The following is a 24,127-nucleotide window of genomic DNA, read 5'->3' as shown; positions in this document are numbered from 1 at the left end:
CCCTCCACTCTTACATATTCAGCTAAAGCCCTGGATCCCTCCCTAAGTGCTCCCAGGCTGGTGGTTTAGACCCTGGGAGCTGTGGTTGGTTGGTATTGTTGCTCTCCTCATGGTGCCACAAACCCTTTCAGCTCCTTCAGTCCTCACTCTAACTCCTCCATTGAGAACCCCATGATCAGTTCAATGGCTAGTTGTGAGCATCTGCCTCTGAATATGTCAGACTCTTGAAGACCTCTGAGGAGACATCCATATCAGGCCCTTATCAGCATGCACTTCCTGTCTTCCACATCAGCATCTACCTTTGGTGACTGCACATGGGATAGATATTCAGGTGGAGTGGTCTTCAGACGGCCCCTCCTTCAGTTTCTGTCCCTCACTTTGTCTCCATATTTGCTCCCTTGAGTATTTTGTTGTTCCTTCTAAGAAGGACGGAATCACCCTCACTTGGTCTTCCTTCTTTATGAGCTTCATTTGGCCTGTGAGTTGCATCTTGGGCATTTCAAGGTTCTGGGCTAATATCCAATAATCAGTGAGTGAATACCATGTGTGTTCTTTTGTGATTGGCTTACCTCACTCAGGATGACAATTTCTAGTTCCATCCATTTACCTAGGAACCTCTCGAATTCATTGTTTTTAATAGCTGAGTAATACTCCATTGTATAAGTGTCCCTCCATTCTTAAAGATTACATTCAGTTAAGTCGATAACAAGAGAGGAGGCAAAACATTTGACCCGATGAATACAGATTATTTAAAGTGGTAACATGGAGGGATGGCAAAGTGCAGGAGTATAACTTGTACAGGAATCATAACCACGGCACGTCCTGGAGGCCTTGAGGAGAGGTTGCCTTATCCTAAAGGCAGTGAGACTCCACTAGAGGTTTTACATGGAAGAGTTGTGTGACCAGATTTTTCTTCTAAAGGATTGGTCTGGCATAGTGTAGAGAAACATTTAGTAGAGAGTTGATTAGAGAAGTCTTGGACTGTGTAGTCTCTTTAGCCACATAAAAATGGTCCATGGGCCAGGGACAATTCCTTAATCAAGATATAAAACCCCTTAGGCCCATAGACAGATGCAGGGTTCATTTCCCTCGTGGTAGGTGCTTGCTCTGTTTTGTTTTGTGTATACACATATCACATGTCACAAAACATCTGATTAACTCCACTACTCCACCGACCTCTTCTGGGAGATGTGGGATCCTCTGCCAAACAAAAGAATGCGCAGTTAGACAGTTCTCCTGCATTGGCTACTGGAGGCACAAACTCCCATGCGGGAGGGATGCACAACACTGAAGGTTGTGCTTTATATCTTCTTTTTACAACGAAAGCAGTATTCTATCCAGTGGTTTCCTACACTGTGTACCAATATCAATACCAAGATGCAAAGGGTACCTCTCTAGGACTGATAACTGATGTATGGATTCTGCTCAGTGATTATGCTTAACAGGAATCTGTGTGATGCAGGCAGTTCAGAGGCTGCTCTAGAGGAGAAATCCCTGGGGTGTGGTCTTGAATGAGAGTGGTGGAGGTGATCACATATTGGTGACATATTAAGAGCAAGAATGGCAACTGAGTTTTGAACTTCTGAACATGGCTCCACAGTGATGACATTCACTGAAATTGAGTGTTTAAGAGAACAATCGGCCTGTGGAGAGGAACAGGAGTTCGGCTTAAAATGTCAGACTTCCAAGGAGAAGAGTCCAGATTCATATATATAACCCTGGATTTAGAGTTGAGGTCTACACAGGACACATGAGCTTATGAAGTGCTGACACCTCTGAGTGTGAGTGAGGGTAAAGGGTCATGTGAAAAGAAGGCAGAGAGTTGAGGCTGGGAAGGCAACCACACAGTCTGGGAAGGACTGGCTAGTCCTATGAGGAGAGAAATTAGGGATGTGTTTTATCGTTAAAGCTCAGTGGGAAATAAGGGGATTCAAAGGGAGCTGAGCAAGGGAGATAAATTTCATAGGTCTGAGGAACATTCTTTGGGTTGTCCAAGCTTAGCAGCAGTAGAAATGATATCAGAAAGATGCTGCTGTTATAGTGGAGGGAAGAGGCCAGAAGCCAGATTGGTATCGATTCACAGATGGAGACAGGAAATGAATGCAGGATGTATGTCAGTTCTTGAAAACTAAGTTATTTGGTTTTGGAAGATATTATACTCATGGAAACGAAAAAGTGAAGTAGATAAATCAGGAGATCATTTAATTTTTTATAAAAATTTAACACTAAGGTAATTGTTCTCTCTCTCTCTCTCTCTCTCTCTCTCTCTCTCTCTCTCTATCTATGTATATGTTATGTGTTCTTAGTTGATCTTTACATGTATTTATTGACCCTTGATCCTCCTGTCTCAGCCTGCTGAGTACTGAGATTATAGGTGTGTGTTCCCATACCCAGCAAGTCATGCAGTTAATAGAGTCTCCATGACATAGTGAAAGTGCCTTAGTGTTTACCATCGATTGGTTCTAACACTTGCTTAATTTTGTTACTATTTTAGGTTTCATCATGGGAAATACAAAGGAGGCAGAGTGAAAACCTTGTGCAGGAATGTAAGGCATCCACTGAAGTTGAAGCTAGTAGCAGAGATCCAACTGTAACTGTGGTAAGACAAACTCCATTGATGAATGGTACCTTAAGACTGTTTCACATCCATAAAATTAAAGGGTCTATTAAATTTGGGTAAGTGAAATATATACTTCCATAGCTTGAAGATGAAGGAGCATACCACAGAGACACTAACTGTTATCTGCATGAACCAGAGAGATGATAAGTATATCATCTTTTTTCCCCCTAGAGCTGAGGACCGAACCCAGGGCCTCCCACTTGCTAGGAAAGTGCTCTACCACTAAGCTAAACCCCCCATCTACTTGTTATTTTGTCTTTTTTTTTTTTTTTTTTTGAGAGACGATAAGTAAACTCTGACCTATGGCTCCTTTTTTTCAGGCTGAGATATATGTAAATGTATGAAAAATGTTCATATAATTTGAAGAACATATCAGAACCCCATGTCCCAATCCAAATCATGTGCAATTTAAAATATGGGCTATTGTCAGAAATGTAATTCTTCTTTTGATGTTCTGGTCTTTATTATTTATTTATTGTCTGTCTGTCTAACCCTTTTGTGGTAGTAGGGACCGCTACATTATAACATCAGTCCCTGAAGTATAATTTTGAATTGACTTAAATTCTCCAAAAGCCCTTTGGAGAAATCAATTCAGGAAACATTGGAACGTTTTCCACTCATTCCACTAGATAATGTATCTTCATTCTAACTGGTGGTTGTTATCAAACAGCTATGTATCTTGGTAGCTATGGAATCATTTTGAGTTTACGAAGCTAAGTGTGACAATGCTTTGGTGTTCAGGATTGATTCAAGGACTAGCTGTGTCATTGACTGGCCAGTCATTGGCTGATTCAAAGACTGGCTATGTCTTCCTTTGTGAAGTCCTGTTAAAACCATTGTCCATATGTTATATAGCATTCTTTTTTATTTATGAATGGTTTAAAATGTAAATGGTCCAATGGGTGACATATTTCTTCTGACTTTACTTCCCTTTGGAGGAACATAATTGATACAAGGCATATAACAGGACTATTTAAAATGAATTTATAAACCTAGCCAGCCTATATAAAAGATATCCAAGCCAGGTACTGTATTTACTAACTGTAAGCCTAGATTGTGCAGGTTGCACACAGTTCTAATATATTCTCCAGCTATAGATAAAGTCTCTCGTTACTTGCTGTATCTCCTGGTCATGAGCTCACAGTCCATCTCCTCTCATGGCAGCCTCCTCCACATTCATCTTCTTTCTTCTCTTCCCTTCCCGTACTTGCAACCCCCTCACTTGATCCTCAAGTCCCACCTTTTTCCCTCCACTGCCCAATCACAGGATCTAGCTTTTTATTGACCAGTTAAATTGGGGAGCAAGGTTCACAGAGCATCACTTGGTGAATGTGAGGATCTGCCCATGGGGGCAACCATGTCTTAAGAACCAGTATTTAGCATTAGAATACAAGCAACATTAGAGCAACCTACTATAGGACTATATAGGGATTTATTTAGAAAAAAAATAAATATGGAAAATTTCAAACAGAGCTCCATCAAGTCCCACATGCTCATTTCCCACCCCCTAGTCAAGACTTTGTGGCTAGTCTTGTCTCTTCCATGTTTATGTCTAGTCCTGCTACTTCAAGACCTCACAAAAAGCACATTGCTGTCATTTTAAGAAGCCATCAGAAAAGAAAGAAGAAAGGGAAGAAAGGAAAGAAGGAAGAAAGAGAGAGAGAAAGAGAGAAAGAGAGAGAAAGAAAGTTAGTTGAAAAGGGATAATTTATGTTTGGGAGCAGAAAAAAATACCCTTAATATCAACGAAAAGGAACCAAAATCTAGCAAGTAAACATGAAAGCATTTTCAAAGTTAGAATAGAGGTCAGACTGTAACGAGGAGCTGAGAAGGAAGGAGCACCACGATCAGTGTTTAACCACAAGACCTCTGTGATGTGCCGTTTGACACAGCTGCACCTGGGACTGTTAGGGCCACCACTTATTTTGCAGAGACATCAGCTTCTTCATCTGCTTCTCATGGAGCTCTTACATCGTCATCGTTTCTAAACCTTGCACAAGCTTTGAGTAAGTGCTTATTCGGAAACTACCTATCTGTGCCTTTGTGTGGTGTATTTCATAAGTTCTGATGAATTTTTGTAGGTGTGGTGGGTGATTTATTTGTGACCCTGTGATCTTATCAGGGCATTCATCTTCAAACTCCTACAACTAGTTTGCATAAATGCACATTATGAGATGCACTTTAATTTCTGTTTGGCTGAAGCAGGAATAATTCAACTAGGACATAGTTACCTATGAACACTTATCTGTACTTTCTTTTTTAAAAATTGAAGATTTTTAAGCCCTATGGTCTTAAACAGTTATCTTTTAATTACTGTCTGTATGTGAGAGCATGCACATGTGGTGCAGTGGATGGGTGTGTTTGTGCACTCGTGTGTTTATGTGTGTTTTATTTGGATGCTCCGCATGTTGGACATGAGGCAGGATAGCAGCCAGTGCTAACAGTGGTACAAGAGGTTGTTATTTAAGGAAGAAAAATTAGCTACAACGCAAGACACCCTTCACCTACCATGCTACTATTTATTATTTTAGTGAACTTAATTGACTGTGGAACCTAGGGCCTTATTCCCAAGGATAATAGATGAGATGTATGGTGTGTTCAGCCAACCATAGGAAGCCTTTACCTTATGCCTGGCTGTGTTCTACTGTACTGGTTTCATGCTGTCTAGGGAACAATTTCATTCTGATTATCATATTTTTCTTCGACTGTGTTAATAATGTTTACCCACTTGCCTTTAGACAAGATTCATTTTCACAGTAGGGTACTTACTTTTCCTCCCTTCTGACTCTGGGTACCTCACTGACTCTTGAATTGACAGTTTTCCAAGCTCAAGTGAAATGATGATAGCACCAATTGCCCTGCACATTGTAATTCAACTTCACTGTTGCTTAGGATTCAGTCACGTGATCATGTGTCCTCACACATGACCTCACTGTTGGGGCTCAGTGTCCTAACAGTTTCATTTATTAGCCTAATGTCTTCCTTTTTCTCTCCCTGAGGTCTGTTTCTTTTTATTGAAAATAGATCTTTCCATACACGATATGTTCTGATTATAGTTTTCTCTTTCCCAACTCCTTTCAGTTTCTTCCTACCTCCTCTTTCATCTAGAGCCACATCCTTTCTGTCTCTAGTTAGAAAAAAAGGGGCATATAAGAATAAAAATAAAATAAAAATAAGATAAAAGAAAACCAAATTGGAATAGAACTAAACAAACTAACAGAGGCAATACCCAAGGGAGTGGGGGTGGGATGGGTAGGACCACGAGAACACATACAGAGCAGAGACACACATTTGCATACTCAGGAATTCCTTAAAAACATAAAATTCATGATATGTACACAAAGGATCTGTAAGGTTTAAAAAAAAAAGTGTAGGCACAACATTATGAAACAAAGAACTTCCAGAGATGTGGTTGAGTTTCTTTGTGTTGTCTGCTGTTGGGCATAGGCCCTGCCCTGGAGAGTATTTTCAGTGTCCTCCTTTCCTCATTCTCTGTGTCACTTATAACACTCCCCCACTTTACTCTGTAGGTCTTGGGCTGATTTGCTTTGTGTGTGTAGTTGCTTTGAGCTGTGTAGACTGTTGTCACTGCCACAGAATTTTTAATTTATGCTTGGTCTTTCAGCCAGTGTAGGCCATTCATTTTCTGAGTCCATGCAATAAACGTTAGTTGACATGATGTTCTTGTTTGGACCTTGCATATCTTTCAGAGGTGCAGAAGTTTCCAACTGAGAAATTACTGAGCTTGAAACACTTTCTAGACATTGAAAAAACTGCCCTGAAATAATGAAGAGGTTTCCAAAAGACATCATAATCCACTTTCAAATGTGCTAGTTAGTCTTCCAGTCCAGTTGGTGTTGGACTCTTCATTTGAACTTCAGCAAACTTCTTTTGTTATTCTCCACAATTCGATTAGCCCAGGCATCATCTTGGCAGTTTAGGGAAACTAGTGTGATCCAAATTTATCATTTCTGTTCCTGTAAACCTGAATTGTTTTCACATTTTGGTGTGTTTTTGGGGGTGGGAGGCAAGGAATGTGGGTGTGTCTGAGTGTTTTACTGAAATCAGTTCTCTTTTCTGTGTGGCCAGGATGAAATCTCGGGGAGGTTCTACCCCTGAGTCACTTCATCTGGTCTTCTTGATGGTCTGAGGAATAGTATTTTCATTCCCACTTCACAGATGAGGAGAAGAAAAGATATCCCAAGGCCACACTGCTGGAGGTCCTCACTCTGAACCTCAGCTGTCCAACCATGATCCTGCTCCTTTAAGGGATCATTGTGACTTCTTTCTCTCTCTGTAGTAACTCAGCAGTTATCAAAGCAGCCTCTTCCTTTTGGATCAGCTGAGACAAACCAACCTTCTGTATTCAGACATGAGGATTCCAAGAAATACCTATGTTGTATACTGATTCATATTAAGAATTTGGGGCTGAATGACTTCCAAAGTTGTATAGATGGGTATCTACATGCCAGAATCTTGAATTGATTTTTAAGAGCCAAACCATCTAAAAACTGGTGTGTGTACACACACGCACACATGTGAAATCCTGCCATTGGTAGCAACATGCATAGAGCTGGAGGACACTAAATTATATGGAACATGCCAGGCTTCAAAGACAAACCATATATCTCTCTACTTGTTTCTGGAGGCTGAAAAAGGTGATTGCATAGATGTCAGTAGGAAGGGTAGCAGGAGAGAAAAGGGGCAGATAATGGCTGCTAAAACACATTTCTCAAAGGAGGCATGGTCTTAGGTTATATAATGCAGAAGAGAGCTACAGTCCACAACAATTATTCATACTATACTTGAAAATAACTGCAGAAGACTTCAGAGGTTAGCAACCCAGAATATTTTAGGATATGGAAATGCTAATTACCATGAAGTGCCATTCCACATTCCATACTTGCATTGAACTTTGGTCTTGTTCCCATAGGTAAGAACAGTACTTATATCCCAATTAAAAACTTTTAATGACCAACCCACGGGGTTCTAGAGAGATGACTCAATGGTCAAGAGGACTTGTTGTTCCTGCAGAAGATGCAAATTCAATCCCAGCACCGATGTCCATTGTGAGTTCTCCACAACTCCAGGGGATCTGACCTCCATGGATGGACATAAGCCAGATATGTGCGTGCGCGCGCGCGCGCACACACACACACACACACACACACACACAGCCTATATACACATACATAAAAATAGCTCTTAAAAAAAAAAGCTCAATCCAGCGTTGAGTCCTGGCTCATATTAATATAAATTTTCTTAAGCCTGTCTTTCTCTTTGTCCTCCCTACATCTAACCTGAATGCATACTTCTTTTTTCTTTCAGTACTCATCTCTTTCTCTAGTCAGCCTGGTGTCCTGTATGAGTCATCTTATCTGGGCAGTCTCTTCTGTCAGGTCTTAGGGAGGAGAGAGGTTTTTTTTTGTTTGTTTGTTTGTTTGTTTGTTTTTTGTTTCTTTTTTGTTTTGTTTTTTGAATGTCATTGTGGCTATACACTTAGCACTAACTTTTCCCATGACTTAGTGTTCTCTTACCTTTACCTTTAGAAAATCCATTATTTCCTTATTTCCTCACATCCATCGATGAATACTTGATATTCTGACCTGTTTTCTGTCTCAAACATTTCTAAACTTATGTGTAAAGTTTTGATTTTCCCAGTTGGGAAAGAAGCAAAAGCTATTTTATTGTATCCAAGTATGCCAACTTTTGTCAATAGTACCAAAGTCTGGGTAAACATTATTGTATTTCCTGTTACTGCTCATAGTGTTACATCCCTGCCAAGGACTTGTCTATATTCAAGTAAAAACTCCTGCACATTGCTGTGTGATAAACTGGCAATTTGACTCCAGACTCCAGCCAAAAATTTGGGACTTGGGTTCCATCCCCAAGAACTGGGACTGGACCTGACCTGGTTGTATCAGTCTCCCATGCCCTGCCACTGCACTCAAAAGTGAGGTATTTTGAGTCTGAGTAGCTATTACTTCATCATGCATAACAGAAGCAACATAAAAAGGAGCAATGGGAAGAGAATAGCAAACAGCCTATCAAAGAGTTACGAGTTCTTTTAAGTCTAACCTCCCTAGAGGCTCTTTGCTTACAGCCAGTGGTGTAATCGGGTTGTCATCCCAACAGATGGTTGCAAAGGCAAATGATAAGTGTAAAGAACGCTCAGTTTGAAAAAACTTCAAGTTTGAGAATTTGTGTGAGAATAATTTTCTGATCCTCAAATGAGAAGGACAGAAGCACAAACTTTGAAATATGCATGTGTATTCACCTTTCTGGCCTAAACATTCCAGATTAATGAAGAAATTTTATGATTCTAATTGGGATGAATGGTTATTCTTTTCTCATTTCTGTCTTCATCTCGAGTATTCTTCAGTAGCTAGTGTAAATGTATGATGCAGATATAGTTTGCTAAAAACATGTGCAAATATCTTTATACCATGGTTACACATGGATGGTTTAGATTTAAAATAATGAGATACTATACAAGCTTAAAAAAAGTATTGTCCTATATCAGTAGTCTTCACGGCCAACATGAATTGTGCTGATATTATTTTTTATATTTGTTTATTATCTATGTACTTATTTATTATATGTGCACATGCCTTCGTGTTATATAGTGCACCTTATATATGCAGGAGTAAGACGTCAGAAGGAGCATCAGATGCCCTGGCACTACAGTCATAGGTGGTTGTAAGCTGGCATTTGACTGCTGTAAACTGAATTCCAGGCTTCTGAAAGGGCAACAAATACCCTTGATGCCAAGCACTCTCTTCCAGTCTCTTATCTTTTTGATCAGACCGACTTTAACTTGCTGTCCTCTGTAGATACCTTTCCGTGGATCAGGTCTTGAGAACAGACTGGCATATGGATTTATCATCTGTGTTCAAAGCAACATGCTCTGCCCTCCTTTTTGATGAATGCTTGATATTCTGACCTGTCTTCTGTCTCAAGCATTCCAAACTTAAGAGTTCTGTCAACAGAATTCTGTCTTCAAAAGCTTGATGGCTAAGTCATTCTGGCAGAAATATTTTTACGAGTCAGTGGAGTCTTAGATGTTTGGGAGAGATGTAAGCACCAGTGTTCAGAGCAGAGTTCAACACAGTTTGGGGCCCAGGAAAGATCGGTGAATAAAGGAATGAGTGAATGTAGTCATCTGTCTGTGTCAGAGCCAAACTAAGCCTCAAAGACACCTGGTTTGCTCTTACTTTCAGAGAGGCCACTTGCGGCTGCCTGAGAAAGCCCCAGGAACATCTGAATGCCTAGGACCAGTGACAGAGCTTCCATATAAAAACTGAGGGACACTTGGTGAGCTGCTGAGTTGTCAACTAGACTTTGTTTATGGTGGTTAAAATCTAACCCAAAGGACAACCGGAAACAACTGCAGCTAAATTTTTGGGCATCAGTGTTATATGGCAAGGATCATAAAAGGGTGACTAACCCCAAATCATATAAAGAAAAAAGAATAGAAAAGAGCCCACCTCTCATGTATTCACCCTATTCCTTGTTCTGCATCCTAAGAAGTTTTCATAAGAAACTTCATTGGTGTCACTGTAACATACACAGAATTCTCCAGTGACAGGGTTTCAGAATATTGAAGTTGCTTTCATTTCCAAAGAGGACCATTTCTTAATCAGCCTTCCTAGATGCCGTATTGTGAACCAAGAAAGTACGAGGACTGTTTCTAACGCTACCAAAACATTTCCGGGGAATTCTGTCTTAAGATATAGTCCAGTGATGCCCAAGGGCTTTGAGAAAAATTATCTATGCTCAACCTGTCCTGAGTCATCCATCAGCCGACTGGCAGACTGCATAGACAGCCACAAGATGAATATGTGAGCCTTGCAAAGGAGCTTTTCATGGGTGACTTAGACTGAATTTAAATATTAGGGACCTGTGAGTGAACTTCCAACTAACATGAGTGAAATCACAGAGGCAAATTTAGCAAGCTTTATTGTGCAGAGATTGTGAAGGTCAATAAAAAGATTAAGTACATAACATTATCTCTAAAGGAAAGGGAAAAGTAACAGGCATCCACACTCATATCCCATCAGGAGCATTGTATTATGGGAAGAAGCCCGGCTGTAGCTTAAGAGAAGCTGCAGTTTCAAATTCAAACCTACATACTGCTTGCCAGTTTTATCACGTTTTGACCTGCTGTGGTTTTTATTTTGTAAATAAAGTAGAATTATACCTACTGCCATGGTTGCTACAGGGATGCATGGGATAATTGATTGTGATGAAATGAAAATAATTCTATGTAAAATGAAACACATCTCTTACAGCCACCTTTGGTAATTTGGAAGGAGGCAGATTCAATCTGTATTGTGTAGTCTAGAAGAAGGAAGCAGAGAAAGCAAAGTTCATTAGGGAGACTATGGGATGGAGCAAGGGCAGGCTGTGACCCCAGAAGCTGAGAGTCCTGGACCTGAAAACCGGAAAGGCTAAATGGAGAAATGTCAGTCATGGATGAATCAGGTGTTCGTGGCCCAGCAAGCTTCTGCTGCGACCCTTTGTACCCATGAAGTAGATGTTTGATGGCAGTTTTTAGTTGATCTATAGCTTTGCTAAATGGAAATGTTTCCTTTGTTTGTTAATACAATTCTCAGGGTGTGTGTTTATTTGTTTTTGGTAGATTTGTTTTGTGGGAACTCAACCAAATTATGAATTTTACTTTGAAGTGTCATGGCAGGAATTGAAAGCATATGAGTAATTATAAGTAATACTAACAGTAATAAAGAATCAAGGCTGCTGCATGTTCTAGTGTTCTCCAAGTCATAGTTGCTTGGCTACTAAGGACAGTAGCATTAGTATATATTCATAGTCACTGTTGAGAAGAAGGAAGAATGACTGTGTGCTAGAGAAATGCAAAAGACTTTAAGGAGCAAGACTTTAATTTGTCTTTTAAAATGGGTACAAATTTTAAGAAAGGTGAAAAGCAAGGAGACATTGCAAGTAGAACCCCTCTCTCTTCTCTCTCTCTCCATATATATGTGTGTGTGTGTGTGTGTGTGTGTATGCATATATGTATACATACACACACATATACACATGCACTCACATGCACACACATGTACACACATGCACTCACACATGGACAAAGTTACCAAGCAGGACTTTCTATGATTTTTCTAGGGAATTCCTGGTTGAACTGAGCTGAGCTGGCATCTGTGGAGTTCTTAAAACATCTACTTATTCCTCTCTTTGTCTTCCAACACTCTAATAATAAATATTAATTGAACAAAAATATAAAAATAGAACATATCTGATAATGTAAATTCTGCAAAAGCAAAACAAAACAGGTAAGAAAATACTGTAAACCGCAGCTTTCCTTTGTGGTTTCTAATTCCTGGACTTCATTTTGCACAGTTCCTACCACCATTATCAAACAGCACACATGTCATTTCAAGATTTTGTATGTTGTTAACTATTGCCCTAGATATTGGGATCTGGCAGAGAAAAGGTTGTTATGGCAGTGCTCACTCCTTGTTCTTATAAAGGGGAGATTCTGTGCTATGAGGGAGGGCTCAGTAAAGAAACTGCTGAACTGACCACTCTGTGGATGGGAAAAGAAATGTTAATTCTAACCTGCCAGGGCTGTGGAGTGGGGTACAGAAGCAGGACCAGGAAAATAATGAAGGGAATAGAATGAGAATCTGGGAGGAGAGAAGTCTGTGACCTGAGAGCTTGTGGATACAGAAGAAAAACAAGTCACCAGACAGAGAGACCCAGAGGCCTCTGAGATCAGAGGGTCACTGACATATTGGCAGGGGGAAGGGGGAAGGGAGGAGGTGGCTGCAAAGGAGAGATGGAAGGAAAGGGGCAGAGAACTTTAATCAGGTGGTCAGCTTATGCAAGGTCTTATGTTACTCTTATCTGTTAGGTTTTCTTCATACCACATTGGGGCTTGGTAGCAGTTCAAACTCAACTTAATAGAAAAACGAACATGTGAAGGGGACATATAACAAAACACTAACCATGAAGAGGAAAAACAGTCTGTTGAATTGAAAGAAGGGCATTTACTTATCGATATCTTTCTTAAGTCCTTGACAGTAATGTGCACCCAGTGGGGGCAAAGGCATAAAGGGAGAGAAGGAAAGAAAACTAAAAATGTCGCCCAGTCGCCAAGTTTTCTAGTAACATTTAGATCAGGTGCTGCACAGCCAGTTCCCCTTGTCCTCTCCAACATAGTCTGGGCTTATTGGTCTTCCGACATAGAGACTTTACAAAGTGAGCAAGCAGGAAAAAATACATTCTGAAGAGACTCTTGCTTCCCTCTAGACCATCAGAAAGAATGGACTCCCGGAAATTTGAATTTCCCTAGAAATCTCCTGCTAAGAGAGGAAATGGCTAAAGCCCAGGGTAAATCTCCTGGGAGAGCTCAGCTCTTGGAGAAAGATTTAAAATTCTTTGTCAGATAACCTTGAAGGAAAGACTCAGGGCTGAGACAGCAGGAGGCAGGGTACTGTGCCTTGCTGGAGGGTTTAGTTATACTATTTCATGCTTCCTGTTTTAAAGCCTACCCTTATGTCAGGATCCCAGAGGTAGGCTTGGGATGTGACCAGATCTCCTTGTTTCCCCTTCATAATGTCATAATGTGGCTACATTAAATGAATCTTCTCCCTTTTTCCGTTTTTTTCTTTGTTTGTTTGTTTTACTTTTTACTATTAATTTGGTCTTTTGATCCCTTTCTCCTGCTTCCTCTCTTTTTGCTGTCCATTTTTGTTTTTGAGACAGGTTTTCACTACGTAGCCTTAGACCAGGCTGGCCTTGGATTCATCCAGATGCTCCTCCCTGTCCCTCAGGTGGAATGCTGGTTTTAAAGGCATGCACCAGGACCGTTAGCCTAATTTGGCTTTTTTAGGTGACTTACTGAAAAGGACAGGTAGTCAAACCTAGGAAGGAAAATGCCTACAGCAAGTTGACCCCAAGTATACAGGAAAGATGGCCATTCCTAGCAGCTGCTGGAGTCTTTATTCTCCATGGACATTTTCCTATTCTTCCCTTTTTGCTGTTTTTACCTCTACTTGTTGAAGCAGAACCAAACACAAACTTTAGAACTTTTTTTTTTTTTTTTGAAGTCTCAAGAAAGTCTAGCCCTTTGTAAGTTTCTCTTTGGTCAGTATACCTCAGACATTGCTTCTCTCTGTTTGCTCGTGGGTTCTTTAAAGCAGTTTCATGATGTTTTGAACCATTTGGAGTGGCTGCCATTTGATGACTAGCTATATCTCTTGGGGTTCTATTGTATAAGGGTTGTTACTGTTAAATCGAGAAACATAAAATCTCAGTTGCGTTCAGAACCTGTACCTGCAGTGTTAATTCCAAAGATTCAAAGAGAAAGATCACCAACCCAAATCAGCACAGCCAAATTAATTAAAGTAAACCATTAATTAAGGTAAGCTTTTTTATTCATGTACATGGGCTGCCTCCCGCTAAGGCAGGGTTTGAGAGATCACTCCTTAATGTGAGGAAGGCAAGGTTGTTATACTCAGGGATAAGGTTTTTTTTAAAGGCAGATATTGGTGGGCAAAATAGGTGGGGTTACAGGAGCAGAACATAAGCGTAATAAGTTAGTCATAACAACCTCCTGAAACAAAGACATGATTACAAAGTGACCATAATAAAGTAGTTACAGCAGCCTTCTGAAACAATGGTAGGGCTTGATTTTGAAACAAAAACATGGTTGCCGTTTCCTGGAACACACAGTACAGAACTATTTGTAGTCAAGGTTATAAGTGGGGTATAGACTAATCCTTGAGAAACAGAAGTTTAATCATAAACAGGGATGAATCTAGTTTGTCTTTACTATAATATGGCTTTCAAGCCTAAGATGGAGGCAGGCTGGTTCATCATTGAAACTATGACTGGCCACTTTTGCAATTGGAGGCTTCACAGGGAAAGCAAATTACATGATAAGTGTACAGACATGTGTCAGTGTTGAGATGTTCTAATTTTTTGCATCAGAATAGTTGCTGAGACATAATATATTGTGTTATATGTAATGTCTTACAGTTCAGTATTATAATATGTAAATATATTACAGGGGATTCATAGTTTCTTTGGGGGTTCTTAGTCTTGATGATGTGGGAATTTGGAAATAGGACTCAGAAAGAAACTGGAGGACCACTTAGTTTGAAAGAAAACAAAACAATTAGACTTGGAAGTAGAGTTTGTACAGTGTTTTGTGGAGGAACAGAAATCTTCAAAGTATGGACAAAAATAAAGTGTCAGCATAGACAGGCTTGGGATTTAGATCCATAGAAAAAATAGAATAAGAAAGATTACATGTTAGGGTTTTGTTGTTGCTGTTGTTATTTGGTTTTGTCCTGTTTTCCTTGGAGCTCAAGAGAATAGTCAAGCTTATCAGTAAAGACGGTAAATAACTGTAATATGGGAAGGGTCAGCAGTAGGTAACGAATGGTACCACTACTGAGTACATTGGAGCATCAAGTTGCCATCCCAGATAGGAGTGATAGAATTCAGATTCTATTCCTGTGGAAAGGAAAAGTAGTTTTCCCTTAATGGGCCTTGAGTAAGCCCTAATACTGCCACCCTTCTTCCTTTTATATGCTATTTTGGATCTTGGGAAGGGGCTGTTGTTACTTTCTCTTCTGTGTGTGGTTTTGTCAGGGATATTCTACTTTCTTAGGGTCCAGCCTTTCTATAGTAGTATAGCCAATGAAGAGTCACACATGTCTCTTTAGAATGTATTTATTCCAACCACAGGCTAGCTACAGAATTTTGCTGATCCATTAAGTCTCACCTTTCTTGTTGCAGACAAGATTGAAGCTGAGGCTTCAATCATGCTAAGATTGAACTGTAATCTCATTTACCATTTGGGAGATGTTATCTGTCTTATTATTTAAGTAAAACTCGGAGCAGATATTCCCAAACTGCAGAGTGCAAACCGTAGTCCAGCTACTAAAGAAGATAAGGAAACGTTGAAAAGACAGATTTCTTGTGTCACCCTGAACAACTTCGAACCCTCTAAACACAGCTATATTGTGAGAGAAGGTAATGTCTTACTGAAACAGATGTCTACAATATTACTTAGAGAAAAGTAGTGTAGGTAGTGAGTTTTAATTTTTTTCCCACACTTTAAATCTAAATAAGGAAAATAAACCAGGCATAGTGGCATATACATTTAGTCCTGTCACTAAAGAGGCAGAGGTGGATGTATGAATTCAAGGATAACCTGATCTATACAGAGCAAGTGACACAGTGAAATGTTGTCTCAAGAAACCAAACCAAACAAACAAAGGAATAAATAAAATAGGTATCTGAGGTTGTATGACTTTCTAGCGGAGACAGCTGCAACAATACTGCCCTCACAATAGAATGAATAACAGAATTAAAAAAAATAACTTTATGAGTCTGTGTTAAGAACATTAACTGATGAAGTCCTTCGTGGGCCATGCTGCCACTGGGGGTCATGTTGCTATGAGTGGCTTGTGTAGCCACCAAAGGCCATGTGAATGTCTGTGGTCCATACTGCCACTGAGGGCCAAGTCAATGTCCTGCTGCAGCTGGGGTTCCTGTTCATGTCTATGGCCTGTGTTACCACCAAAGGCCACTGTCCACACCACCAGCTGAAGCCATGTTGATGTTTGTGGGCCATGCTGACACTGGGGTGCAAATTGGTGTCCATAACACTGTTTGCCCCGAGGCCTGTGCTGCCACTGGGGGTTATGCTGGTGTCCATGACTCATGTTGCAGCAGACAGCCATGTTGCTGTCTGTGATTTTTACTGCCACCAGAGATCCTGCTGAGGTCCATGGCATGTAATGATGGTAGAGACCACGTGGAAGTCTGTGATCTATGCTTCTATTGACTATAAAGAGCAAGGAAGCTACTTTTGCTGTGATATCAATGACTGCAGACTCACAGTTGAGAAAGAGGGATGTAGGAGGCTTCTGTGACAACCCCTATCCTCATTCTACAACCCCCCCCCCCGCCAAAGTAACAGCCTAGCAAGGAAACTATTAAAAACAACTCTTAAAAATTGTGATAAGGACATTGAAGTATGGCTCTCCACAATTCAGAGCTTCTGGCAGGCAGGGGAGGATGTGAGGAAAGACTTGGGTTTTTGTTTTGTTTTGTTTTGTTTGTTTTGTTTTAAGGGCTGTTTTGTTTTACTGGGAGTTTGCCCATGGTCCAATGAGTATATGGACAACACAAATTGGACTTGTAGAGTTTTTCTTCTTCTCCTCCTTCTCCTTCTCCTTCTCCTTCTCCTTCTCCTTCTCCTTCTCCCTCCTCCTCCTCCTCCTCCTCCCTCCTCCTGCTCCTGTTCCTCCTGCTCCTCCTCCTCCCCTCCTCTTCCTCCTCCTCCTCCTCCTCCTCTTCTTCTTCTTCTTCTCCTTCCTCCTCCTCCTCCTCCTCTTCTTCTTCTCCTTCTCCTTCTCCTTCTCCTTCTTCTTCTTCTCCTTCTTCTTCTTCCTCCTCCTCCTCTTCTTCTTCTCCTTCTTCTTCTTCCTCTTCCTCCTCCTTCTCTTCTTCTCCTCCTTCTTCTTCCTCCTCCTCCTCCTCCTCCTTCTCCTCCTCCTTCTTTTAGTGTAGGGAGGTTATAAGGATTGGTGTGGACCTGGGAGGCCTGGAAACTGAGTGAGATTGGGGTGCATGATATGAAATTCCCGAATAATCAGTAAAACTATTATGCTAGAAAAAAATGAGCACTACCGAGAAGTGTTCTTACTAGGAGTAGTGCCAGTTTTGTTCAGATTGGATGCTTCCTCGGGACAAGGTATTGTCTTATTTCATCATAAGCCAAATTACCAAGCAAAATTGATACACATGACCAGGTTCATCACACATTAGAATAAAGTGCTGATATCCAAAGGCATGCAAAGTTGTCCTAAGATTGTCTTACAGTCACTCCTAACTGCTGTGGAAAATATGCTACTTATAACCTGCTCCAAGCTGTTCAGTCCAAGCATAGTGAAGCTTAGTATCATGTAGCTTTTCTTTATACAGTAGAGAAAAATGTTAATTTTACGTGATGTCAGAAATAAAGGAAGGCAAACACTTGAAAGTCACTTTCAAGATTTTCACAAAAGGAAACTCAGAAATGTGCATTTTCATTTCTTTTCCTGGAGAATTCAGATAGTTACAATGTAAGTGTGAAAATATTTTAAATGTACCCTAGTAGCTGAAAAGCAACAGTTTCCCCTGCCTGGGAGGCTCTTCTTTTTGTTTGAATGGAATAGCAAAGGGCAAAGATGGACAGCTATAGTTACTCAGTTGCTAGGCTACAGATGTGCCTATTAACCTGCTTCCAGACAGTGCGGTTTCTAAAGTGTTGTGCAGAAATTTGCCCTTGTTTCCTAGTAGAGGGGAAAAGACAGTTTGACATCCTCTTCTTCTGGCCATGTTTGGTTAGCAGGTGTGTATGGACGAGGAAGGCTAAGGAAACTCTCAGGATGAAGAACAAGCTGCCTCCCCCATGCCTCACAGCTGGTGTCTTAGTGTGTGCATGGGATGAGGGATAGAGTCTCCAGAACAAAAGACAGGGCAGAACTTTGCCTTCTTTCCCAATCTTTTAAGTCCGTTAATTTTTTTAACTACTTATTTTTCTACCTTGATTAAAATTTACAACATATTTAAAGGCATCATACTCAGGGTTTTGTTCCCTTGAAGATCACATTCATATTCATCTCGACTTTCCTCATGCCCTCTTCCCTTCCCCACGCCCCTCCCCCTTCCCTGTGTCCCTTCCTATTCCCGATGCCTGTCATCTCATCTATGGAACTGTCTTCTGGAAATGTAAACTAGTTTTCACCGAGCCCTGTAAATGGGATCCTGAGAATTCCCTGTGTGATGATAGGTGAGGTTTACAAATGTAAGGAATGCTATTCCTCACCCCTACTTCACATATCTCCTTCGTAGAGATCTGCCTGCCTCTGCCTCTGGAATACTAGAATTAAAGGGGTGCCTCACCCCAGCAAGCAACCTCCATCAATTTTCTTGCCCTGATGCTGCGCCCTTGCTTTGTCTTAGCTGTGTGATGAACCTCTCACCCAAACTACACACTTCTTCCCAGTGAATCGAATGCTTGACTCACTTGCTGCAGATACTATTACAGCCATATGTAAGATCCATTCTAGAAATAAATAGGTCTTTTAAAAAGTCTATAGCGAGTGAGTGTGCTGTTGCAAAGGTGGTCGTCCTGCAGGGGCCCACCAGTGGCTGTCTCCAGTGACCGTTCACTGCCTCAAAAACCTGATCATACATTGATGCTGATATCCTCATGGTCTCCCATCTGGGATGTGAACGATGCTTTTCAAGCCTCTGCTCTACTCTGTCCTATGTCCTGTGTGTTTGCAGTTTTAAATGTAGAACTTGTTTTTCAGGTTTGGGATAAAAGCAGCACCAAGGCCTCACTGAAGCAAGAAAAAGATGAGGTGCCCCTCAAAAAGACAGGTAAAATGAAGTAGAGGGCTCTAGAGTTGATGCTGTTTTCAGTTTTTGCTTGCCCAGACAGCAATTTAGACTTGAATAAGCTTGTTCTAGAACAGCAGTTCTCAACCTATAGGTCGAGACCCCTTCAGAGTTGTATATCAGATATCTTACGTATCAGATACTTACAGTATGACTCATAACAGTAGCAACATTACAGTTAGGAAGCAGCAACGGAATCATTTTATGGTTGGCATTACCATATGAGGAACTGTATTAAACGGTCTCAATATTAGGAAGGTTGAGATCCACTGTTCTAGAAGAAGGAGAAAGGATGGAAGGAGACTATGCTTTTGACAGTGCAGAGATGCCCTCTGTCTGGGAACAGTGTCCCCCACACTGCCCCTTTATCTTCAACTTCCACAGGCTTGGGCTAGGCCACATTGAGTTGTCTTTGGAAAAGAGTTTTTGTTGGGATTCAGACCTGGAACAAAAGGCCAAGATGCACATTTTACATACCAAAGTGCACCTGGCCTCGAGGTTCTCCCAGCATCCCTCAGTCCCTACCTATTACAGGGAATGGCTGCCATACCTGTCCTCTGCCCTGAACTTTCCAGCAGAGACACTGGGCATCCCTCACCTAGAAGTAGACAGTTTGTTCTCTTTCTCCCTCTCTCTCTCCCTCTCCCACTCCTCCCTTTCTCTGTGAATGTCTTTTTCTCTTTGTGTGTCTGTCTCTGTCTCTGTCTCTCTGTGTCTGTATCTCTCTTTCTCTGCATATGTGTTCTCTCTTTCTCTTCCCTCTCCTCTGTCTCCCTTCCCATAGCAATTTCCCTGATCCCCTCCTATGTGGTCAGTGAACTCACCAGAGAGTTGCTTCCCCATAAACCTGCCCCTTTAAATACTCTACTCAGGCTTGACTCATGTCACCAGTGGAGAATAACTTAACAACTTTCATAATCTGTTCTAAAATTATAATGTTTCCTCCAGGTCTCAGTCTTCTATTCTCCTTCCTCCTTTTATAATTTCTCCGAGACCCCCAAGAATATCTCAACAAATCTATTCATCTATTTCAAATGTCCATACAATGTGATTCATTTCAGATGAGGTTTGAACTTACAGCAGAAAGTTGTCATCTAACATTGTTGAAGCCAGCAAAAAAAATCTCCATGGACAGTTTTCTTATTAGCACATTATGAGTAGCCATTCCTCATCAGTACAGAATTTGTATTCCATTCTTTTTTTCACACTCCATCACTGGCTCCCGGCAACACACACAATACTTACTTTCACCATCAGTGTTGTCAGCTTTGGTTGTTTGCTGGTTTTGTTTTGAGACAGGGTCCCACTCTGTAGGCCTGGCTGGCCTGCAATGAGCTGTGATAACAGACTAGCTCCTGATTACAGAGCTCTATTTGCCGCCTCTGCCTCCTGAGTGCTGGGATTAAAGGTGTGCACTACCATGCCCAGCAATTGTCCTTGTTGTAAGCTAGGTTTCAATATCTTTTTTTAGTCTCCTCACTTGGTGACCCTCAGCCAACATACTTGACTTTGTCATTCCTAGCACTTTTCTCTCTTTTTTTTCCTTTTATTTCTTCCATCCACACCATCATTTTGCGGTCACTTTCCTCAGCAACTTCTTCTTCCTGGCATCCACTGTTGTTTCCATAACCTTATCAGCTATTTACTTACAACTTCACCTTTGAACTCACCAGTGAGGCCCTAAGAAATCCACAGTTTTTCCTTTTCATCTTAATTAGAATGATTTTTAATTCTACAACCAGGAAATTTTTTGGTACTGGTCTCTTAATTTTAAAGCCAACAACTTAATTTTGGTGTCAGTTTTTCACAGAGGTTTCCAACCTCTACTTTGTCATCAAGTGTGGTTCCAATTGGTGATACAAAAATTATTAATATAATTTTGATCACTTAACTTCAAATACTCATTTAAGGTTTGGCCAAAATGAATTTTGAAATATTTCCAATGATTGTCATTATGGACTAGTTGACTGTTGTTAAATTGTTTTACTTTGAATACAAGTCAGCAGGCAATGCTATTGGTGCCAAGCGTGCACATGGAGAGCCTGTACATCCATTAGTTTCTTTTGTGTTTTCCTTAAGGGAAGTTGGCTGGTCCTCATCATTCACCCGTCATCTAAACCTTCCCGTTGCTCTCCCATTCTACATGGCCTTCAGTAGCAATAAACAATCATAGTGGTTAATTCTGTGAAACAAAAGTGCCAGGACAGTCAGAACAAGGAATTACTGAGCAGGATGAAAGCAACACACTCAGCTACTTCATGAACAACAATGCGATTCCACACAGAAATTGTACACTAAAATGGCCAACCTCTCTCAAACTACAATTCTGAGTTTTCCTGAATGAGCAGATGTTCTAGAAACTGCAGACTTCTTCCTGCTTTAAAGTTCAACTTGCTATTGGAGACTCAGTTTTCATCCAGATTTATCAGAACTCTTTGAACCTGAATCATAAGGACAGAGTAGCATGTGAGAGGAAAGACAGGTGGGTCCTTTTAGGGGAAGGGGAGAGAGAGCTAATTTAAATGGGCTGTGTCAGCTTTCCACACACTTGTAACAAGCATACTAAAACATTACAGAAAACAGGTTGCAGACCTTCTTAGATCATTATTACATTCATATATACTTCATTAACATTTTTATAAATTACCTTAAGAATGTGTTATAAATTGCCTTGAAATTGGCATAATTTACAAATGAGTGTTTAACACATATTCAAATTCTACACAAGTAGTTAATGAGCTGGCACTTTCTCTCTTTCTTTCTTTCTTTCTTTCTTTCTTTCTTTCTTTCTTTCTTTCTTTCTTTTGTTATAATTTATAGAACACTCATAAGCCTGATATTTTGTCTGTGTTCTTTTGAAGACAAACAAGAGCTGTGTGATGATGCTCCAGTAGCAAAAGGAAATTCTTCAGCACTTCACTGGAAAAGGTATGTACACTATAATTATACAGATTCCAAAGGAGTATAATTATGCCGCTGAAAAGTAATTATCAATGTGTAAGTATAAAAAGACAGAAAATAATAGCAACAAAGGCAATTAAGAATGACACCCGGTCTGACAACAGAGAGCCGGAAGGATAGAAATTCTCCTTTTCCGCAAACCTTTTTGTTTCTTTTGTGAAGATTCAGGAATAGTGAAAGGGAGCAAGCTTCACTTCCTGTTCACACTAGCTCACCATCTCAAATTACTGTACTGTCACCAAAGAAGTGAGAGTCACACACATACATGGGGAAAGTATGAAATCATAGGACTAGTGTTTTTCTTTGTAGCTTGTTAACTTATTGTCAAACATACTTATAATTATTTAATCTTAGCATTCTGGAATTTCCTTGACATGAGAATTCTGTCATTCCTAAAACCAACTAGATATTGTAGATATACATAGTGGGGTTAAAAGGCTGTTTTCAAGAAAATGGGCTATTCTGCTTCCTGCACTCTTCTGGCTATCTTGCTGATTCTATGTCCCCCATCTTGGCACTGCAGTGCATTGAATTAAAGGCAAGGGAGGCAACAGAACAGTTTTTCTGACATCACTTCAGCATGCATGTCCAACTCTGCCTGGCTACTCAAAAGTCTGTCATACCCCTGTCACTTCAATGTTGACATTTAAATTTCCCCGAGGCACACATCAGTCTTACTGTACCCCTCCTTTTGGCCTGTACTTCATTTCCCAGAAGGTCTAAATTATTTATGATGTAGACGTCCTTCTCTGTCTGTACTTAGATACTTGGATGCCCTCTGCCAGCCTGCATACCATCAGCCCCCCTTCCATTATAGGTGGGTCTCACATCAACGTTCTCTTCCTTGGGGCCTCCTAGCTGTTCTAGGCAAATGTAGATATCCACAGAGGCCCTGCTATAGAGACTGGGTACATGATAATTCCTTCAGCTTCCAAGGTTATTTGCTAAACACGTTACCGCTTCCATTCTATCTTCCTTTGTTCCATGCCTTTTCCAGGAGAAATAAACCTAACTCCATAAGAATCTGCCTTGTCATCCCTGTGTCTCTAAGTAGCCAGATAGATGCCTATCCATAGTGGGCACTTGATGTTTATTTGAATAAAAGATATAGTTTTCCACCAGGGCTGTTGCCAGGCCTTGTCATGAAAAAGACTTTAATATAGATTTGTTAAAATATGAGTTAAAACTTAAGATATAGCCAGATACTAGGATGTACATATATATTTGTGTGTGTGTGTGTGTGTGTTTATTATGTGAGTATATGACTTTCATGAAAAAGACTTTAATATAGATTTGTAAAATATGAGTTAAAACTTAAGATAGAGCCAGATACTAGGTTGTACATATATTTGTGTGTGTGTGTGTGTGTGTGTGTGTGTGTGTGTTTATTATGTGAGTATATGACTTTTAGTTCTTGAGGGTCATTCTCATACTGTTGACCTAGCCTGGGTGGTGGTGGTATATGCCCTTAATCCCAGTACTTAGGAGGCACAGTCAAGCAGATCTCTTGAATTGGAGGACAGCCTGGGTTACAGAGCCAGTTTCAGGACAGCCAGGGCTACACAAAGAAACCTTGTCTCAAAAAAAATAGAAAGACTGAAAATAGAGGAAGGAAGGGACGGAGGGAGGGAGGGAGGGAGGGAGGGAGGGAGGGAGACAATAAACATATACACACACAAATAAAAAAAAAAAGCAACCAAAGAAACAAAAGCCCTGTTGACTTAGTATAAAATGAATGCTAGACCTATAATCAAACTAAAACATCCTTAATGGAAGAAAATGATTAAATCCAGAAGGGATGGTAGCTATGATAAAGATGATTATAATAACAGTAGTTATTAGATACTGTTTGCTGAGAACTTAATCCTCAGTACTGAACTAAACTAGTTATATATTTCATCTAACCCTCAGTATACTAATGTGAGGTACTCCTGGGATTAGTTGTTTCCCCTAGTGCTTAGCATGCTAGGCAGCTCTGTACCACTGAGAAATGTTTCCAGCCCTGTGAACATTTGACCGAAGAAATGCTGTCCTGGGATATGGCTTAAAATATGTTACCCTTACTGTCAACACCAAAGACAATTTCCAGCAACTTTAAAATGC

General features: G+C 40.5%; 1 protein-coding gene across 1 annotated transcript in view; it reads left to right on the top strand.

Annotated features, from left to right (window-relative positions):
• The window catches only part of Morc1 (MORC family CW-type zinc finger 1), a 175,977-nt gene that overhangs the window by 139,197 nt on the left and 12,653 nt on the right, over window positions 1–24,127 (top strand). The window contains exons 20-22 of the mRNA XM_028755604.1: window positions 2,495–2,599; window positions 18,976–19,045; window positions 21,925–21,991. Of these exons, the coding sequence (XP_028611437.1) occupies window positions 2,495–2,599; window positions 18,976–19,045; window positions 21,925–21,991 (242 nt within the window). The remainder of the gene's footprint in view (window positions 1–2,494; window positions 2,600–18,975; window positions 19,046–21,924; window positions 21,992–24,127) is intronic.

Source organism: Grammomys surdaster, unplaced genomic scaffold, assembly GCF_004785775.1.
Source record: "Grammomys surdaster isolate TR1022 unplaced genomic scaffold, NIH_TR_1.0 126066, whole genome shotgun sequence".
Lineage (NCBI taxonomy): Eukaryota > Metazoa > Chordata > Mammalia > Rodentia > Muridae > Grammomys > Grammomys surdaster.
The sequence above is the reverse complement of the archived record's forward strand: the minus strand, read 5'-3'. Positions and strand labels throughout refer to the sequence as shown.